General features: G+C 31.5%; 1 protein-coding gene across 1 annotated transcript; it reads right to left on the reverse strand.

The window, feature by feature from the left end:
• Window positions 1–10468: 10468 nt before the first annotated feature.
• Window positions 10469–18811, reverse strand: LOC123263969. The gene is made up of 11 exons (XM_044727017.1): window positions 18475–18811; window positions 18203–18367; window positions 17827–18115; window positions 13121–13182; window positions 12661–13025; window positions 12473–12537; window positions 12035–12378; window positions 11846–11910; window positions 11418–11751; window positions 11230–11294; window positions 10469–10795 (listed from the first exon to the last, which is right to left on the reverse strand). The coding sequence occupies exons 7-11, from the start codon at window positions 12316–12318 to the stop codon at window positions 10725–10727; spliced, it is 819 nt and encodes a 272-aa protein (XP_044582952.1). The 5' UTR covers window positions 12319–12378; window positions 12473–12537; window positions 12661–13025; window positions 13121–13182; window positions 17827–18115; window positions 18203–18367; window positions 18475–18811; the 3' UTR covers window positions 10469–10724.
• Between the last annotated feature and the right edge of the window lie 6 nt (window positions 18812–18817).

Raw genomic sequence — 18817 nt, forward strand, 5'->3', positions numbered from 1 at the left:
ATTGCGGAAAAATTTATAAACAATCAAAGCTATATTTTCAGTGTGTGTGACATAGTGCAGAATAAACAAAAATTAATCAAAAAATGTTTTGTTACCTAAAAACTTTTTATTCAACTCTTCACAGATGCTCTACGATTTTTTTTATAACTATTTTTTAATGTATTTTTCATTTAAAGAATGACCCTATACTTTTCAGTATAATCACAGAAATTTTCAGATTAACCATAGCACACTCTATTATTTGAACAAATATATTTAAACAAATAGACCAATACAAAAATTTTATGTAATAATACTAGTTTTAAATTTTAGGTTCTACGAATTGTTTATAAAGAATGTGTATCACAAAAACCCTACAATTCTTTGATTTGATTCTTGTTCACACCAGTAGTTCTAAGTTATAACTCTATATCTTATAATTATAATTATAACACAATTTACAAAAAAATTTCCCTTCAGTTAGTTTTAAAAAATTCAAGTTAAAAAGAATTTATTTATTTATTTATTGATAATAAATGCCAAGGCACAGGCTAAATGGCAAGATATAAAATACAGTAATTTTTGTGGAACTGAAAAATTTACAAAATATGTAGATAAATAACAAACAAAACTATAAAGTAATGTATAAATCGATTTAGCTTAACAATATTATAAATTCAATAGGTATATTTGGTAATAATTTAAGATTAAATTAATGAGATTTAAATTAAATAAGATTTAAATAAGTCCATTTCTTATTTGGAATAAAAGTTAACTAACATCTTGTAGAAACTAGCTAAACAAAATAATACGTTGTAACATTGCACATAAACTTAGAAATATTAATCGTAGAAATATTAATGTATCTATAAATCATTTCACAAAAGGTAATCGAACAATTTCTTTTTAAAGACTTCTAATGAACTCGCGTCTAAGACATCTGGTGGAAGTTTTTGCCATAACCGTATTGCTGATATAACGAAAGAATGTTCTAGGCAAGATGTTGAGAATTTAGGTATTAAGAAATTTACATTATTATTTTTAATTGCAATTCTTTCTGAACGCCTAGAGTCATCATCAACGAACATTTCCCTTAAATAGGCTTACCGATGGTTAACAATTTGTAGAAGTAAGTTGCCAAGAAGTACAATCTTCTAGATTTGACTGACAACCAGCATAATTGTTGTCTGTAAGACAATTGTTGTCTGTAAAAATGATTTTATGTAATTAAAATTAACAGACCTAGCTTAATTTTTCGATTTTTATAACTATTCAATTATTGTAAAAAAATATAGTAAAAAATTCGACTTTTAGAAAATTAAAAAAAAATATAAGTAGGGATTTTAAAAATATTTTTTTATCATAACAGATTCACGATGAAAATTTTAAAAATTGACCGATGCCTACCGATTTCAATGTGATATTTTTATAACACTGTAATTAACAGATATAAGACAATTTGTTAAATTTTTATAGCAATCGAATCAATATAAAAAATTTCACTTCCAGATAATTAAAAAAATTATAAGTGGGAATTTTTGAAAATAGTTTTTTTATCATTACAGATTTGCTACAAAAAATTCAGAATTTAACAAATGTCTGCTGATTCCAGTATCATATTCTTTTTATCATGACAAAAATTTAATTTTGACATCATTGAAATTATGAAGTCAATTAAAAATCGTGACAAGTAGTTATTGATAAAATATAATCAAGTTATTTACTTACTTATTTAATGTCTTGACACGCAAATACAACAAATTCTCTTATGTTGACAAAAAGAACACTTGTAAAGCAACACTTTTTCTCTACAGCACAGGGATTAAAGAACAACACTGGTATGAGACGCTAAGACGTTCGTCGAGTTGACAAGCTGACGATCGCTGTGTACACGCGATACACGCGTTCTCCGTCACCCGAAACCCCTCCCCCCCCTCTCTACTAAGCCCTTTTCGATTCGATAATAAGTGTGATTTTCAATAACACATTTTTAGGCTAATTGAAAAAAAAATAATAGTAATCGAAAAAAAAAACAAACGGCGAAAAATTCTGAGAATTCTCATAAAAAGTCAAAATTTCATATAATTAAAATTAAAAAAAAAATGAAAAATTAAAATCACCGAAAAATTGTCGATGGTTTCCGAAATTCGTGAAAAAAATTATAAAGACAAATTCGAATAATTTTTAAAAACAAAAATTAAAAAAAAAGCCCCAATAAATTGAATTTTGAAAAGGTTGTAGCTATTTTTAAGAAAATTCATAAATTTCCAAAGCAATTGATTTGGTACGGAATGCCCCCTATGAACTATGTATACATACACATATACATATGTACAATCTGGAAGATTATTTTTACGGATTTTAAAAATTGTACTTATTACAAAAGTTTCAAAATGAAAATGCGAACAAATAAATAAAGAATAGAAATATGTTACGCTATAAAAATAAAGTGTAACTAAATAATGCATTAAATAATTAAAAAAAAATTAATGGTAACACTTAAATTAACCGGAAAGTTGGAAGGTGGAAAACCGACCAATCCTGAAAGAGCTAAGTATCTTATCGGATTTTTTTTCTAACCGCATGTGAAGTCTGAAAATATCGTGAATTTTGGGTTTATATTCTAAAAATATTTATATTTGATTATAAAAAGCATGGAGTACCGTGATTTTTCGTATCACCGTAACAAAATTAGGGAGAAGGACGGAATAATTACTAAAATGTGAGTAATAAATATGATATCCATGATATATATATATATATATATATATATATATATATATATATGCATATATATATATATATATATATATATATATATATTAGGGTGCTTTTTGCGACTATTTTTTTTTTTTTCGTTTCCATCCCGAAATTTTGTTGGAAATACACCCAAAAAAATTCCCTGAAAGTTTGAGCCCTTAATATTAATATTAAGTACTCCTACACAGCTTGTGAAGAATTCCCATTTGAAATATACGAGAACTTTCATTTTTTTTAAATTTCTATAGCTCAGTGGCATTCCATAGCATCACTTTGACCATCGACGGGTTTTTTTCCGAATTAACTGCTTTACAAAAGTGTCCTTTGTTGCGAATTCGTAACCCATACTGGCGCGGTAGTACGCACCACCACAACGAATTTTTTATAGAATTCTTGTTTATTCACTCATTATCTCATAAACAACAAGACATACAGAAAAAATGTTAATGATAATTTTGTAGGAAATTCAATTCTCTACAAAAAAGGTCCTCAGCACCAAATCACTAAGATCGATATTTTCTGAGATATTAATCATTGAAGTTTACGTAGCATTGAATTTCCACAAAATGTTGAATCAAATCTTAAAAAATAATGATTTTTTTATTCGTATCATAATTATAATTAGTAATTACTTATTGATTAAGTTACAAATTTAACGTAAAAAATTTTTAATTGTATTTTTCTGAAGTTTTTTATTTTTAAATAAATTTCTCATTTAAATCACCCCATAATATTTGAATTTATCATTTAATAATTCAATTTCAATGAAATTCTAGATAAAAATATATTGTGTATGATCATTACGAATAATATAGGATGTTTCTTTGTTGCTGTGTATTGTGATACTGATTAATTGCGGTTTATTTTTCTTGCTCTGGTAGTACTACTGAGCTTTCACTTTACCTTGAATGCGTTCAACAAATTTCCCCTTTAATTGCAGCGCTTTCTTTGTTTTCGCGTACTAATCCCGCGAGAGTAAGAACAAAGCTTAGTGGGCATTGATCAGTGTGACGCCGTTGTATGTATACTTTGTTAAATTTGAGGTTAGGTCGACTTTAACCATCATTAAAATGAGTGAAAAATTGGTAATAAAACTTGGAATTATTTAATTGGATTTGAAAGAAGCCAAATAAATAATAATAAGCTGCCTTCGTATCGTGACTTACTAAATTTTTATGTATAAACATCAGTCTTTAAAATTAACTATTCGAAATAGTGCTACTAGTGTTATTAACGATACTAATACTATTCGGGCTAGTTTCAAGATTCCAACTATACGTCCTCAGCACAGTCTTACGAAGTTGGAAAAATTTTATGCCGAATATATAAAAGTGAAGACACATCACAAGAGGGAAAAAAATCGAAAGCACAAAAACAGAATGTTGAAAAGTTTAACCAAAAACTAGATAAATTGTTCGATATTTCGAATTCCACAATGGTTAAGAATTTGCCAAAGAGCAGCAACAATTTCTGAATGAGTGTCAAAAGGGAAAACCAATCTTCACTCGCCCGTTACTAATTTCTTGCCGGTGGAAACTTTTCAGAATAAATCTGAAAATGAACACGAGATAACAAACGAAGATGATGAAAATAATACAGACGACATTGGTTACTTTCGTCTTACATACAAATATAAATTAACAAGCTCAACAATCAATCATTTTTAATAATCGAAAACAATTTCTTATAATTTAGACTCATATTTTTCTACTTACTTGTAAAATTTAATTCGCATTAAAATTTTAATTTTCTTAACCTCATTTTCTGAAAATTGAATTCTATATAATTTTTCAATATTTTAAAATTTGTTTCTAGATTCATAACTTTTTCTAATTATTAGTCTATCATTTTGGTAAAATTTCTATCAAGTAAATCTGAATAAGTGAGATAAATCAAAATTTATTCAATTTTGACAAAAATTTTGACTTGAATAAAAAAAATTTGTTTTCGATTTTTGCAGTCGAAAATTCCACGCTATTAAAAAATTAAAGTCTCTGTAACCAATAAATTTAAAACACATATATATCATTTTGTCTTATTTTTATTGGGGAAAATTGACGGAAACTCAATTCAAAGAATATCTTTGCTTCTGGATAACAGAAGCTGAATATAAAATTTGAAAAATATTTGAATCGATTGGGTTTATTTATTTAATTCTGAAAAAATTGTTTTAGGCATGAAATTATCGCAACATTCGATGCCAGCAAGTTTTTGTAGTCTATCATCAAATTCCAGTGGGTTGAAACGAACATATTCTGATTTTGAGGATGAACTCCTGTACCTCCTAAAAAGAAAAAATCAATATTTTTTAAGATTTGATTCAACATTTTGTGGAAATTCAATGCTAGGTAAACTTCAATGATTAATATCTCAGAAAATATCGATCTTAGTGATTTGGTGCTGAGGACCTTTTTTGTAGAGAATTGAATTTCCTACAAAATTATCATTTACATTTTTTCTGTATGTCTTGTTGTTTATGAGATAATGAGTGAAAAAACAAGAATTCTATAAAAAATTCGGTTTGGCGGTCCGTACTACCCCGCCAGTATGTGTTACGACTTCGCGACAATGGACACTTTTGTAGAGCATTTAATTCTGAAAAAAACTCGTCCATGGTCAAAGCGATGCTATGAAATGCCACTGAGCTATAGAAATTTAAAAAAAAAAAATGAAAGTTCTCGTATAATTCAAATGGGAAATCTTCACACGCTGTGTAGGAGTACTTAATATTAATATTAAGGGCTCAAACTTTCAGGGAATTTTTTCGGGTGTATTTCCAACAAAATTTCGGGATGGAAGCGAAAAAAAAAAATAGTCGCAAAAAAAAAAGCACCCTAATATATATATATATATATATAGATACTTTATTATTCAAACTTTTATGCAAATGTGTTTTTTATTGTATAAAATATATTCTTAAAAATTTTAAGATAATTTAAATTTGGTCGTCTGACTAAACCTGGTTTATTCTACTGAAGCTGATAGTCTGTCCAAATTCACCGGTTGAGCGGGAACGGGTGAGCGAGTCTTTGCGCTTCGGGTATTTTCGGTTTTTGCTCCAATCATCTAATTTTTATAGCTGATACATGCGTGTCGATAGAAAAAACAAATTAAATGTATCCTTATGCTAACTATATGCACTAAATTTATAAATTGCACGCCCGTTTATTTAAAAGAATATTCTTGTTTGTTCGGTTAATTAAAAAAAAATTATTTGTTATCATATATTATTTGAAAAATATTATTTGAAAAATTTCAAAAAAACTAAGAAAAAAATATTTTTTGATAGTGGATTTAAGGGAATAACTTTAAACGGCTATATCGATCAACTCCAAAAACTAATCCACCTTTAACCTAGAAAAACTACGTCGATCGCCGCTAATCTGGTCAAAATCAGTTGATTCGTTCGAAAGATATCGTGAACGAAAGAAAACCGAAAAAAGTGTTTTTGTCCACATAACTTCGACATTTCTTTTCGAATGGTTTTTGATGGAATAAAATAATTTTTAGAGCTTTGAAAACCGCGTCGATCGCTGCCAAGAACGTAGAAATCGGTTGATTGCTTCGAGAGATATCCTCGACGAAATATTTGGAAACAAGTGTTTTTTTAACATCACTCCGAAATTTTTTGGAATAACTTCTAAATGGCTTCAACGATCAATTTCAAAAACTAATCAGCTATTAACATAAAAAATTACGTCGATCGCCGTCAAGCCGGTCAAAATCGGTCAATTTGTTCAAAAAATATCGCGAACAACAGTAAACCGGTAAAAGTGTTTTTTCGGAATAACTCCAAATTTCCTAGTTTTATCAATTCAAACTTGAAGATTCTTCATGAGGCTGAAAAAATTTAAATTATATTTTCTGCGAAAAAAAAAATCAACAGAATGGCGCTAGGAGTGGCAAGGAACACACCAGGAGGCATAGTGAGAAGAGAAGCAGGAAGTGAAGTGATAGAAGTAATAGCAAAGGAAAGGGTATGGAGATACATTATAGAAATAGCAGGAATGGAGGATACAAGGTGGCCAAAAATATGCCTAAGGGAAGAGATCAGAGGGATATTAAATGGGAACCCAACAAAATGGGGAAAAAAGATAGAAGAAAGTGCAAAGAAGATGAATTGTGAGAGTGTACTAGAAAAAATATACAAAGGAAAAGAAATAGAAGAAATAAGCGAAGAAATAAGAGCAGGAATAGAATGCTTAGCGAGAAAAATGTCAGACAAGGAAGAGGAAAGGATTAGAGCATCTAATTATAGCGAAATATACAAGAGAACTGTAGAAGAAAGAGCCGATGTAAAATACTGGGAAAATAAAAAAATAGGAAGAGAAAATAAGGAAATATGGGCAAGAGTAAGGTGTGGAAACCTTACTAAAGCTGGAAAGAAAGAGGAAAGAAATTGGATGTGTAGAAAATGCAAGGAAAAAGAAGAAACGCTAGTGCATGTACTAACATGTGCAAAAATAAGAGAAAAGATAAGTGAAGAATGTAAAGTGGAAATGGAGAGGTGGTGGGATGAAACTGAGAAGGAGGAACAGATATGGGAAAGAATTGTAGGGATATTCAAGGGAAAAATAGAGGCAAGGATATGTAAGGTAGTGAGGGAAATAGAAAATGTTTTAAAAGAAAGTGAAAGAGAGATGGGATAATGTAATAGAAAAAGGATAAGAAGGAGTGGAAAGAAATGAATGGAAATGAAAGAATGAGTGAGGAAGTTTGGAAAGTATGAAATAAAGGAATGCACTGTACAATAAAGGTATCAGCGAAAATAGAGAATGTAAAAATTCTAAATGCAGAGAGTGCAATAAATAGTAACTAGTACTTTTTTATTATATAGTAGGATATGGAGAAAACAACATTGTATAAGAAAATTCCTTGTAAAACACAGATTGTAACAGTGATACAAGTAAAAATAAATCTATCTATATTTTCTGCGAAATCTGTCAGAGCAGGTGGTCACATATCAGCTGTCTCAAACATTTGACTAAAAATTTCTGAAATACAGACTGAAAAATTTTTTCTTCCTTGTTTTACTCTTATCATTTTACGTCCCCAATACTTCCCTTACTCGTTGATCCTTATTTACCTCAGGCATGTCTAATTATTTTCAGTCGAATAGTCTTCATTATATGTTATTTACAGGATTAAATGATTCATACATCACAAAATAACTAACAAAAGAATTAGTTTTTTAGTAATTTTGTTTAACGTGAATCATATATCTCAAATTTCTTAAATCTAGATGGCAAATTTATTGACTTGAGTAAAAAAAAATTTTAATTTATGCTTTACCTGATATTCTCTGTCAAAATAAATATAAAAAAATGAAAAATATAAATATTTAATGAACAAATGAAAAAAATAAAGATATCTGAAAAAAATCATCTTTAGATTTTTGAGAAATGAAAACAAAAAACTTCTTTTTTTGTGTTTCTCATCATTTTTGATTTTAATATTCCGGACCAAAATTTTCAAAAAAAACAAAAAAATAAGGATATTCAATAAATAAATAAGAAAATAAAAAATCCGAGATAAATCATCTTTAGATTCTTGAAAAATTAAAACATGACATTTTTTTTATTTCGATTTTGATTATTTTTTACTTTGATATCCGGCTCCAAAATTTTCAAAAAAATTAAAAATGAAGGATATCTAACGATCCGACTATCAAATTTAAAATAAAAAAAATATCATCTTTAGACTTTTCAAAGACAAAAAGGTGACTTTTTTTTTTAATAATAATAATCATTTTACTTGCAGATATACGTCCCAGAATGCCCTAAGCCAAAATTTAAAAAACTAACTGAAATCATTTTTTTAGAATTCAAAAATATAAACTAAATTTGAAAATTTCATATTCATAAACCGATAGGAAACACGGTGAGAGTTTCCCAAAATTTAATTTTTAATTTAAAAAATTTTTTATTAGTAAAAAAAAAATTTCGTTTATTGTCACCTGTAGGTAAGTCAACGACAAACAATTTATAATTTGGTAAACTTGAAAAACTTAATTTCGCTTGTAGATATCCCTATCTGAAATTTTGTAGAGAAATCAAAATGGTGAATGAAAGATTGTTGGACACGCACTTGAAAATCATAAACGTGAGCACTAATATTAAAATGAACCAAGAGAAATTGTTTGTTTTAATCAGGAGAGCTGTGGCCACTGGCCAATTCCGACTCAGCGATGTTAATGTGACTTTGTGCGACGATAGCATAAATTTAATTAATAGAATCAATTATTGTTCAAATTTAATTTCATTTATACAATCGTTTAATCTAATCAAATAATAATTGTATTAATAAGTTATAAAGTAATAACGTTAATTAAAAACACTAAGGTTATAAAGTAAAATATATTGTTGTAACTATTAATAAATAAATAAATTACTTACAATAATAAAAATGCTTCCAAAAATTTCCACTAATAATTTTTATTTATTTTTACATTCGGAATTTTTTATGATAATTAATTTAGCAGATATTTAATGATTTTTAGAATTTTTGTTAACAAATAAATTATGGCAAGAGAATAAGAAAAAAATATTGACATGTAGAAATTTAAAAAAATTGTAAATGCAATTTTTTATATGAAATTGAAATTAGCAGTTACTTGAAAATTTTTTTATTTTATTTAACAAACAAATTTATTCTGAAAAATTATTTTTAAAAAATGGTATTTTTAATTTCTTTTTCATTTCTACAACTATTTTTTTGTCATAATTTATTTGTTAAAAAAATTCTTAAAATTTAATAAATTACTAAATCTCACTTATTAATTTTTTTTAATCTAAAATTAAATGTTTGAATTTATTATTAGTTGTTTATTTTTTACTACCTCAAAGAAGAAAATTGAAAAATTGACGTTTCCAAAATTTAATGTAAAATAAAAATGGGATAAAAAAAAAGCTATTATTTATTGTTATTATTATTTATTTATTTTAAGGTAAAAGCCCTAATAGATGATCATGTACCAGTATATGATCACTCCTTGTATTTGTATACCTATATTTGTGAATATAGATATACAAATACATGGAGTGATCATATACTGGTACGTGATCATCTATTGGGGCTTTTACCCTACTTGCCATGGAGTCGAAGCTCCTTGCAACCATCCGTAAATCCATAGAAAAAGTGAAAACGTACAAAAGTTTTTAAAAACTAATTAATTATTATTACATTGAAATCGGATCAACTATTTTATTTTCTTCAGCATACTTTTCCAAATAGTCGATATAATTGTTGTAAGTCTCAATTTTAACAAGACGAGCATAAATACGAGGAGTATTCAAACAAGGATTATCTCCTAAATCAGTGACCTTATTGTCGAATTTTCCTTGATCAAATATCAATCGGAACGACACATTAGTTATGTCGACAATATCTTCAGGGTAATTGCGGCGGTGATTGTAGGCTCTAGATTTTTCGTTAAAACGCTCGATTTTCTCATTTAAGGTAGTACCTCCGCGACAATCCAGATCAAAAATTTTGACTCGCTATCCATGTTATACGTATCGACAGAGCTAAGGTTGTAGGTTAAGATTTTTTAACGTTACTGTACTCGTCACTACTATATTCTCTATACATATACACACACACTACGGTTTCAGTGACTAGCGGCTGTTTTTTGTACCCCCTCTCCTAAAAATAATCCTCTAAAAGTGAAATTGATTTTAATTAATCTCGAAAACTACATGGTAAAAAATTGTCATTTTTTTTTTACTTGTTCGAAACAACATGTTCTTCAATCTACTAGTTTTTTGATAAAGTCTTGAAATTCTTTCGATGGAAAAAATTAAAAATACTGTCATTTTCCCACGCTTCTCCTATGTTACATGTACAAAAATGTCATTTTCAATTGCAATTATCTCGAGCTTGGTGTGGTAAATCGTCTTCAAATTTTAACAGCATATGTATTATGTATTTAATGACTTATATTCAAAGTTTCGAGGATTTCTTGAAATATTGCTTTCATAACCGTACTACCTTAAAAGTTTGCGCATGATGCTACACTCATCGCATTGACATTGAGAGTTCATGTAATATCCAGGCACTAGAAAAAGTACAACGATAAATTAGTAAATAAATAATAAATACTAGCAACCGTGCAGTCATTGCGTGACTGCCGTGACTTGTGAATTATAAATAAATAAAATTTTGCTTTATTAAATAATGACTTGTGTTAAATTACACTGTACTTTCTTAACTATTGATGTTTTTAGAGATATAAGCTCATCCCGATGTTACACTCATGAAGAGGTTTCATTTGAGTACCCACATGCATTTTGATATATTTTTCATATACTCTTATATATAAATATATTAAATATATGAAAAATTGATGTGGGTACTAAAATAAAAGATCTTAATGAGTGTAACATCGGAATGAGCTTATATCTTTAAAAATGTCAATAGTTTACAAAATACAAAGTCATTTCTTAATTATGTATCTAGAGATAGAGCAAATAAAAATTATTTTTTTCTTACCTAATTTCTCGGAAGCCCATTGCGGATTGTAACCCATCATGTGATTTTCTGACTTTGATGTGGCACTGTAAAATTAAGTTGTTAAGTTATTAAAATCAAAATAAACATTGCATCTCTCGATTATAAAGATATTCTGTAGTGAAATAACAAATCAATAATAGTAGTTAATGCATATAAATTATAATTACATTGAAGATGGATCAACTATTTTATTTTCTTCAGCATACTTTTCCAAATAGTCGATGTAATTGTTTAAAGTCTCATATTCAACAGGATCAGCATAAATATCATGAGTATTAAGACAAGAAATATTTCCTAAATCAGTGATTTTATTCTCAAATTTTCCCAGATTATTTTTCGACCGCTCCCACATATTATGTTTGTCGACAATATCACGATTATGGTAGCGGCGATTGTAAGCTTTAGATTTTTCGTTACATCGTTTGATTTTCTCATTTAAAAGTTTGGTCATGACATTACACTTATCGCAATGACCTGTAACCCTTCTGTAATTTTCATCCACTAGAAAAAGTTCAATTATGAATTAGTAAATAAATAATAAATATTCAAAAAGTTGTAAAATGTTATAAAAAAATAATAATTATTTTATTCTTACTAAAATCCTCAGGATCCCATCGCAGTGTACAGTCCACCAATTGATTTTCTGGCTTTGACGTGGCGCTGTAAAATTAAGTTATCAAATTATTTAATTTAAAATAAACATTGCATCTCTCGATTACAAAGAAAATTCTGTAGTGAAATAACAAATTAATAATAGTAGTTAATGCATATAAATTATAATTACATTGAAGTTGGATCAGCTATTTTATTTTCTTCAGCATTCTTTTCCAAATAGTCGATATAATTGTTGAAAGTCTCATATTTAACAAAACTGTCATTAATATGAGGAGTATTCAAACATGGATTATCTCCTGGCTTAGTGACATTATTTTCGAATTTTCCTTCATCATGTTTCAATCGCCCCAACACATTAGGTATGTCAATAACCTCACGGTAATAGTGGCGGTGATTATAGGCTCTAGATTTTCTGTTAAATTGTTTGATTTTCTCATCTAAAAGTTTGATCATGTAATGTCATGACATTACACTTATCGCAATGACATGTAGGTTTTATGACATTCTCAGCCACTAAAAAAAGTTCAATGATAAATTAGTAATTAAATAATAAATATTTCAAAAAGTTGTATGTAGTAATAGAAAAATAAAAATTATTTTTTCTTACTAAATTCCTCAAAAGACTGGCGCGGTTTAGAAACCATCTGGTTATTTCCTGGTTTTGACGCGGCACTGTAAAATTAAGTTGTTACAATAATTAAATTTAAAATCAACATTGCATCTCGATAATAAAAAGAATTTCGTAGTGAAATAAAAAATCAATAATAGTAATTAATGCATATAAATTATAATTACATTGAAAATAGATCAACTAGTTCATTTTCTTTAGTATTGTTATCCAAATAACATTATATGAATATATGAATTATAAAAATAATCGAGTTAATTGTTCAAACTCTGATGATCGATAATACTTTGATAAAGAATCGGAGAATTCCAACAAAGATTATCTTCTGGCTGAGTGACCTTAGTATCAAATTTTCCTAGATCATGAATCATTAGTTCCATCAATTTAAATTTGTCGATAGAATGACAATTAGAGTGACGGAGCCAAAAGGCTCTAGATTTTTCGTCAAAACGTTGGATTTCCTGGTCTAAAAGTTTGACCATTTCATTAGACATATCGCAGTGACATGTACGACGTATACCATACTTAGCCACTAGAAAAAGTTCAATAATTAATTAATAAGTATTTAATAAATATTTTAAAAAGTCGTATAATGTATTGGAAAAATAAAAATAATCTATTTCTTACTAAGTTCGTCTGCAGACTGGTGCGGTTCAGAAACCATCTGGTGATCTGGATTTGACATGGCTCTGTAAAATTAAGCTGTTATAATTATTCACTTTAAATTGAACACTACAGGTTTATTATCAATCCTTTTCAACACAGAAATAACGTAATAGTAACAATAGTAATAATAATAATAATAATAATAATAATAATAATAATAATAATAATAAGCGGTGCTTGCTACGTGGGCGGTGCTTGCTACGTGGCCTCCAAGCGGCGCATCGCGGGAAACGCAGACCATAACACCAGGTCTGTAGGCGAACGACGTAGCCGATGCAGTGGGCCAACTACCCACTGCATTGAAATACTGAGTTACAACAAGACGTAATCTCAGAAGTGCTCCCTACAACCGGTCCTTTTCGGATGAGGACCATTCATCAGGTGGGAGGAGCAGGCCGGACCCGATGAACGATGACGACCCTGGCGCTTTAAGGACTTACTTTAAGTGGACGGAGGAACTACGAGTCGACCTCTTGGTGTGCTACCAACGTAGCGAGCCGGGGGTGAGCGGTTATATGGCCCGGATGCACACTCTTTGGAGTGATATGCATCCTGAGCTAGAGCATTTTACGCCTAAACACCTGCGTAATTATGCCGCTTATCTTCGGCGTAATAGAAGATCGCTTGTGCCGGATAGAAGGCAGTCTAATAGACTTTCCTTTCCGGCGCAATTACACCAAGAGCGACGCCGTTCCTCCTTGGATGACAACAATCCCTTTATAGGACGGCAAGTAAGTATATCTAAAAAGATAACTTACACCCAACAACAGCTAGAAGCGGTAAATGAAGATCTCCGTGCAAACATCCTGGAGGATTCCACCCTGCTCACTGTGAGCCAGGTTGTGTATGGTGCAGCAGTTTCGGCTTTTCCGAGAGAGAGACATTGTCTCTCGATCGAGGCAAGGTTGAGACAGCGCATCTCACAACTTGGACTCAAAATTGACAGATCCCGGAAACAGGTCTCCCGCATTCAGTGTGTGATTGAGTTTGAAACAACTCAAAGAGCATACACGCCCCGAATTCGGCGCATTGCTGCTGATCTTCGGTGGCGTCATCACACACTGAATAAGAGTACTCTTCTTGTCATCAAGGAAGAGTCTCTCAATAAATTGCGGGCTCTAGTGACTGCCAAAAAGTCACTAGAGAAAAGGCTGAAGCGGTTGGTCGACAACTCGTTGTTTCGATCCAGCCCTTCACGCTTTCTGACACCAAAGACCGATGTTACCGGGAATTATCCAACACCTGAGCGGGTGGAAGCTTTTTGGACTGAGTTGTATGGAGATCAACCAAACGTGAACGCCAATACTCCAGCTCTGCACGACTTTAAAGCATTCTGTCGGGAACACCGTAGACAGAATGCTGATGAAGAGAGCCCTGCAGTCAGTGTGAATGAAGTTCGTTCAGCTCTAAATGGAAGCAAAAATTGGGCTGCTCCGGGACCAGATGGCATAAATGTCTTTTGGTGGAAGAAGTTTACTTCTACCCACCTCCATCTGGCCCGTATATTTACATCGTACATTAGAGCTGACGAACCGATTCCAGACTGGCTCGTGGAAGGGCGAACCGTACTGATACCAGTAAAAGGTGGCTTGTCTGACCCAAAGAATTACAGGCCTATCACCTGCTTGAATGCGGTTTATAAAATTTTTACAAAAATTTTAAACAACCGTATTTTGCAGGAGATAGAACCTGTATGGCAACAGATATATGAACAGCGTGGCAGCAAAAGAGGCCTGTCAGGATGCAAAGAGAACTTGATAGTTGATCGATGTGTCACACAAGATGCGATCTACTATCAACGCAACCTGTCAATGGCCTGGATCGACTATCGCAAGGCATTTGACTCAACTTCTCATGAGTTGATTTTATATCTCCTCAAATGCCTGGGGGTCAATCCTGAAATAGTGGAATGCATTCGGCGTACAATGCAGCTCTGGCGAACGCGTTTTCACATTGGAAGTGGAAACGCATTGCACATAACCGGAGTTGTAGAGTACAAACGAGGGGTCTTCCAAGGTGATTCCTTAAGCCCTCTGCTGTTTTGCATCTCACTGCTGCCTATATCTGTTGCTCTCCGTAAAACTCGTGGGTACTCTGTGGGGCCTCCGGGTGATCGAAAATACTCGATTACCCATCTGCTTTATATGGATGACCTGAAGCTTTATAGTGCTGATGAAGATCATCTACAGGCGGCTCTTAACATCGTAGCAGAGTACACGCGGGATGTCGGAATGTCTTTTGGGTTGGACAAGTGTGCGGTCGTACATCTGGCGAGGGGTAAGTGCTCTGTTACGGGTGATGATGTCGAGTTGGTAGATGGGAGCGTTTTAAGACAATTAGACGCCGGAGAGTTGTATAGATATCTAGGAATGGAAGAGCACCGCATGCATGCGGTCTCCGAAGTCCAAGCAACTCTCCGTAGCGAGTATGTTAGGAGACTCCGGAAAATTTGGTCCTCCGAACTTTCCGGTAAAAATAAAGTCTCCGCTTCTAATATGCTCGCTGTCCCAGTCTTACTATACACTTTCGGTGTCTTAAAATGGGCCCGAAAGGATCTGCGAGATCTCGACATCAAAACCCGTAAGACTATCAACATGAACCGGAGCATGCACCCCAATTCATCAGTCGCCAGATTATACCTCTCCCGGTCCATCGGTGGGAGAGGTCTGCAGAGTTTGGAGCGGCTGCATGATCGTTTGGTCCTGGGTTTAACACACGAAGTTGTCAATTTCACTGCAGACGAGGATGACTTTCTTATGCAAATTGTTCATAAACATGAGAATGCGCATAAGGGGTCGTTCTTGTATAAGGCAGCTATATATGCAGCAAGAACCCTTGGTCTTGGAGAGATAAACGCTCTTATGGAACTCCGAAAGGAGGAATTCAAGAGCGTCATCAGGAACGCCGAGGAAAAACTACTCCTAGGCGAACTGATGGACAAGTCCATGCACAGCGTGTTCTTCAAACACGTGCGTGATCATGGCTTGTCCACCCAGCTGACGTTTTCCTTCTTAAAGTCAGCTGGCCTGATGTCCGAGACTGAAGGGTTCATATTTGCTTGCCAAGATGGTGTCATTAACACTCTAGAATACCGTAGCAAGGTGCTCCAGGTGCAGCTTCTGGACACGTCATGTAGGATGTGTAAACAACACCCGGAGACGCTCATGCACCTTTTGTCAGCATGTCCTGTGCTGGCGAGAGGTGCATATATCCAGCGTCACAATGCTGCCCTGAGAGTACTGTACTACTATCTTCGTCATTACTACGGTATTGATATGACACCAGTGCTGCCTTATCTGCCAGGAGATATTCCCCAGGTTGTTGAGAATGACAGTTGCAAAATTTATTGGAACATGCCGTTTGCAACAACTCGGCGGATAGATCACAACAAACCTGATATTGTGCTCTTCGACAAGGCTACTCGTGACATTTATGTCATTGAGTTCTCGGCCCCGGCTGAATACAACATCTCAGCCAAAGAAGAGCACAAAAGACAGATATATCAGGATCTCCTGTTTGAAATTGGCAAACTTTACCCAGGTTACCGTGTCAAGCTCGTCGTCCTGATTGTTGGCGTCCTCGGAGGGATGAAACAGTCTTTTGTATCCTCACTTGCCAGAGTTCCAGCTTGCTCATCAAAAGCTGAATTCTTGGCGGTCAGGATGCAGAAGGCTGTCATACTAGGTTCCCTCCGTCTACTTAGGAAAATGACTTTGGCCTGCTGTGATCACTAACCGCCTTGTTGTGCGGAGTGGTCCAGCAGTAATGGATGGAGCTCAGGCTGGGCCCTCGGAGAATCGGACTCCGGGGACAACCCCCCTGAGCATTTAATAACACAATAATAATAATAATAATAATAATAATAATAATAATAATAATAATAATAATGCTTAGATCAAAAATAATATCTGGAGATAAAAAAATGCTGATATTGATACAGACTAATTTAATAAATAAAAAATTAATAAGTCACCTTGAATCATCGAGAAAAATTATAATATTGAAGTTTACAGGCAGTGGGACAATTGTTGTGAGTTATTTTATCAAATAAATTGATGACATTAAAGTTATCTGTCACTTGATCATTTTTTATTTATTTTTTAACAAAAAAACAAAAATGAGAATTAATTTAGCAGATATTTAATAATTTTTAGAATTTTTTTAACAAATAAATTATGGCAAAAAAAATAAAAAAAAAAATTAACATGTAGAAATTTTAAAAAATTATAAATGCAAATTTTTAAAAATAATTTTTTAGAAAAGATTTATTTGTTAAATAAAATTTAAAAATTATCAAGTGACTGCTAACTTTAATGTCATAAATTTGTTCCAAAAAATTATTTTTTAAGAATTGCATTAAAAAATTTTTTAAATTTCTACTTGTCAATTTTTTTTGCTATAATTTATTTATTACAAAAAGAGCTTTAAACCCACGCTGCGTGAATTTATCAGGATTTTTTTACGTATGAATACATTTCTATTGTGATAACGAAAGTAAAAAAAAAAAGTTAACGAGTAACAATTTAAAAAAAAGGTATCAATGCAATTAATTATCAGTATTTTTTTTACCTTTTTTTCCTTAAAAGAAACAACTTTTTTAAAAATAAATCTATAAATTAAAAAAAACTTTATAAACACAACCAATTAATTATCATAGAAATATTTACCAATTACAGGATTAGAAAAGTTCTTCGGATAGAATTAAAACAATACGCTGTTATTCTGGAATATTTTTAAATTTATCATTCAGAATAAATGTACTGCGTAGAATGTTATAAGCTTGACTCAGAACTTGTCTGCACGTGAAACCAAGAAGTGAATCTACGTAGAGACGTAATGGTGAACTAAACATTGAATTACAATGGGCTCGTTCAAGTTTATATACTAAGCTCACGAAGCCTAGATAGGCTTCGTGACTAAGCTCTTGGGAGATCTTAGCAGATCATGTACATAAAACTAAAAGTGACAATGCTTTCTAAAGAATATCTATAAGAAAATAATGCAAGGTATACTAATCTAAGCTTAGTCCAGCGAAGAACTTACTAAACTTGAACGAGCCCATTATACCGATATGAGTCTGGAGTTGCTATTTTCCATATAGTAATCAATAATTGTTTTTCGGGTGGTATCATTGAAGATCCTGAAATTTTTCTTGTTAACGATGGTTTAATAGTATCAAAGGTAAAATTAAATGTTGATCAACATAACCTAGAATTGTTGAAACATTTATTTGTTTATAATTTAATCCACAAATTTAAATTAGTGAACAAAATTTAACATTTCTACGATATTAAATTTGAAACTTTATCAATTACCTAAAGTGAGATTTAAATTCTTTATCAATAAAAGCTGGAATAATCTCTTCAACAAATTTTGGAGCCTTGGTATGGGTTCTTTTTTAAAAAATAAATTTAAGTAAATATTACAATATTCCCACTCCATTTCATTATCACTGTCTTCAATCATATCATATTTATCACTATCATCATTACCAAAATCATCGTTGGTTATTTCCAATAAATTATTTACTATTTGATAAACATTTCCCCATTCGCCATATTGACACAAACTAACGCCCACATCGTCCAAAACGAACGATATTTTCTGATTGATTCTAAGCGTTCGTAAGTCTACACGAACGCCAATAGTTTGTGCTTA

This window comes from Cotesia glomerata, linkage group LG1 (assembly GCF_020080835.1).
Source record: "Cotesia glomerata isolate CgM1 linkage group LG1, MPM_Cglom_v2.3, whole genome shotgun sequence".
NCBI classification, from domain to species: domain Eukaryota; kingdom Metazoa; phylum Arthropoda; class Insecta; order Hymenoptera; family Braconidae; genus Cotesia; species Cotesia glomerata.

What these genes read in the sequence shown, in the direction of transcription:
- LOC123263969 (XM_044727017.1), bottom strand. Translation starts at nt 12,318, where the DNA reads ATGATCAAACTTTTAGATGAGAAAATCAAACAATTTAACAGAAAATCT. An exon ending in ATAGCTGATCCAACTTCAAT is followed by an intron (nt 11,911 to 12,034) that starts GTAATTATAATT and finishes TTAATTTTACAG; the next exon opens with CGCCACGTCAAAGCCAGAAA. An exon ending in ATAGTTGATCCATCTTCAAT is followed by an intron (nt 11,295 to 11,417) that starts GTAATTATAATT and finishes TTAATTTTACAG; the next exon opens with TGCCACATCAAAGTCAGAAA.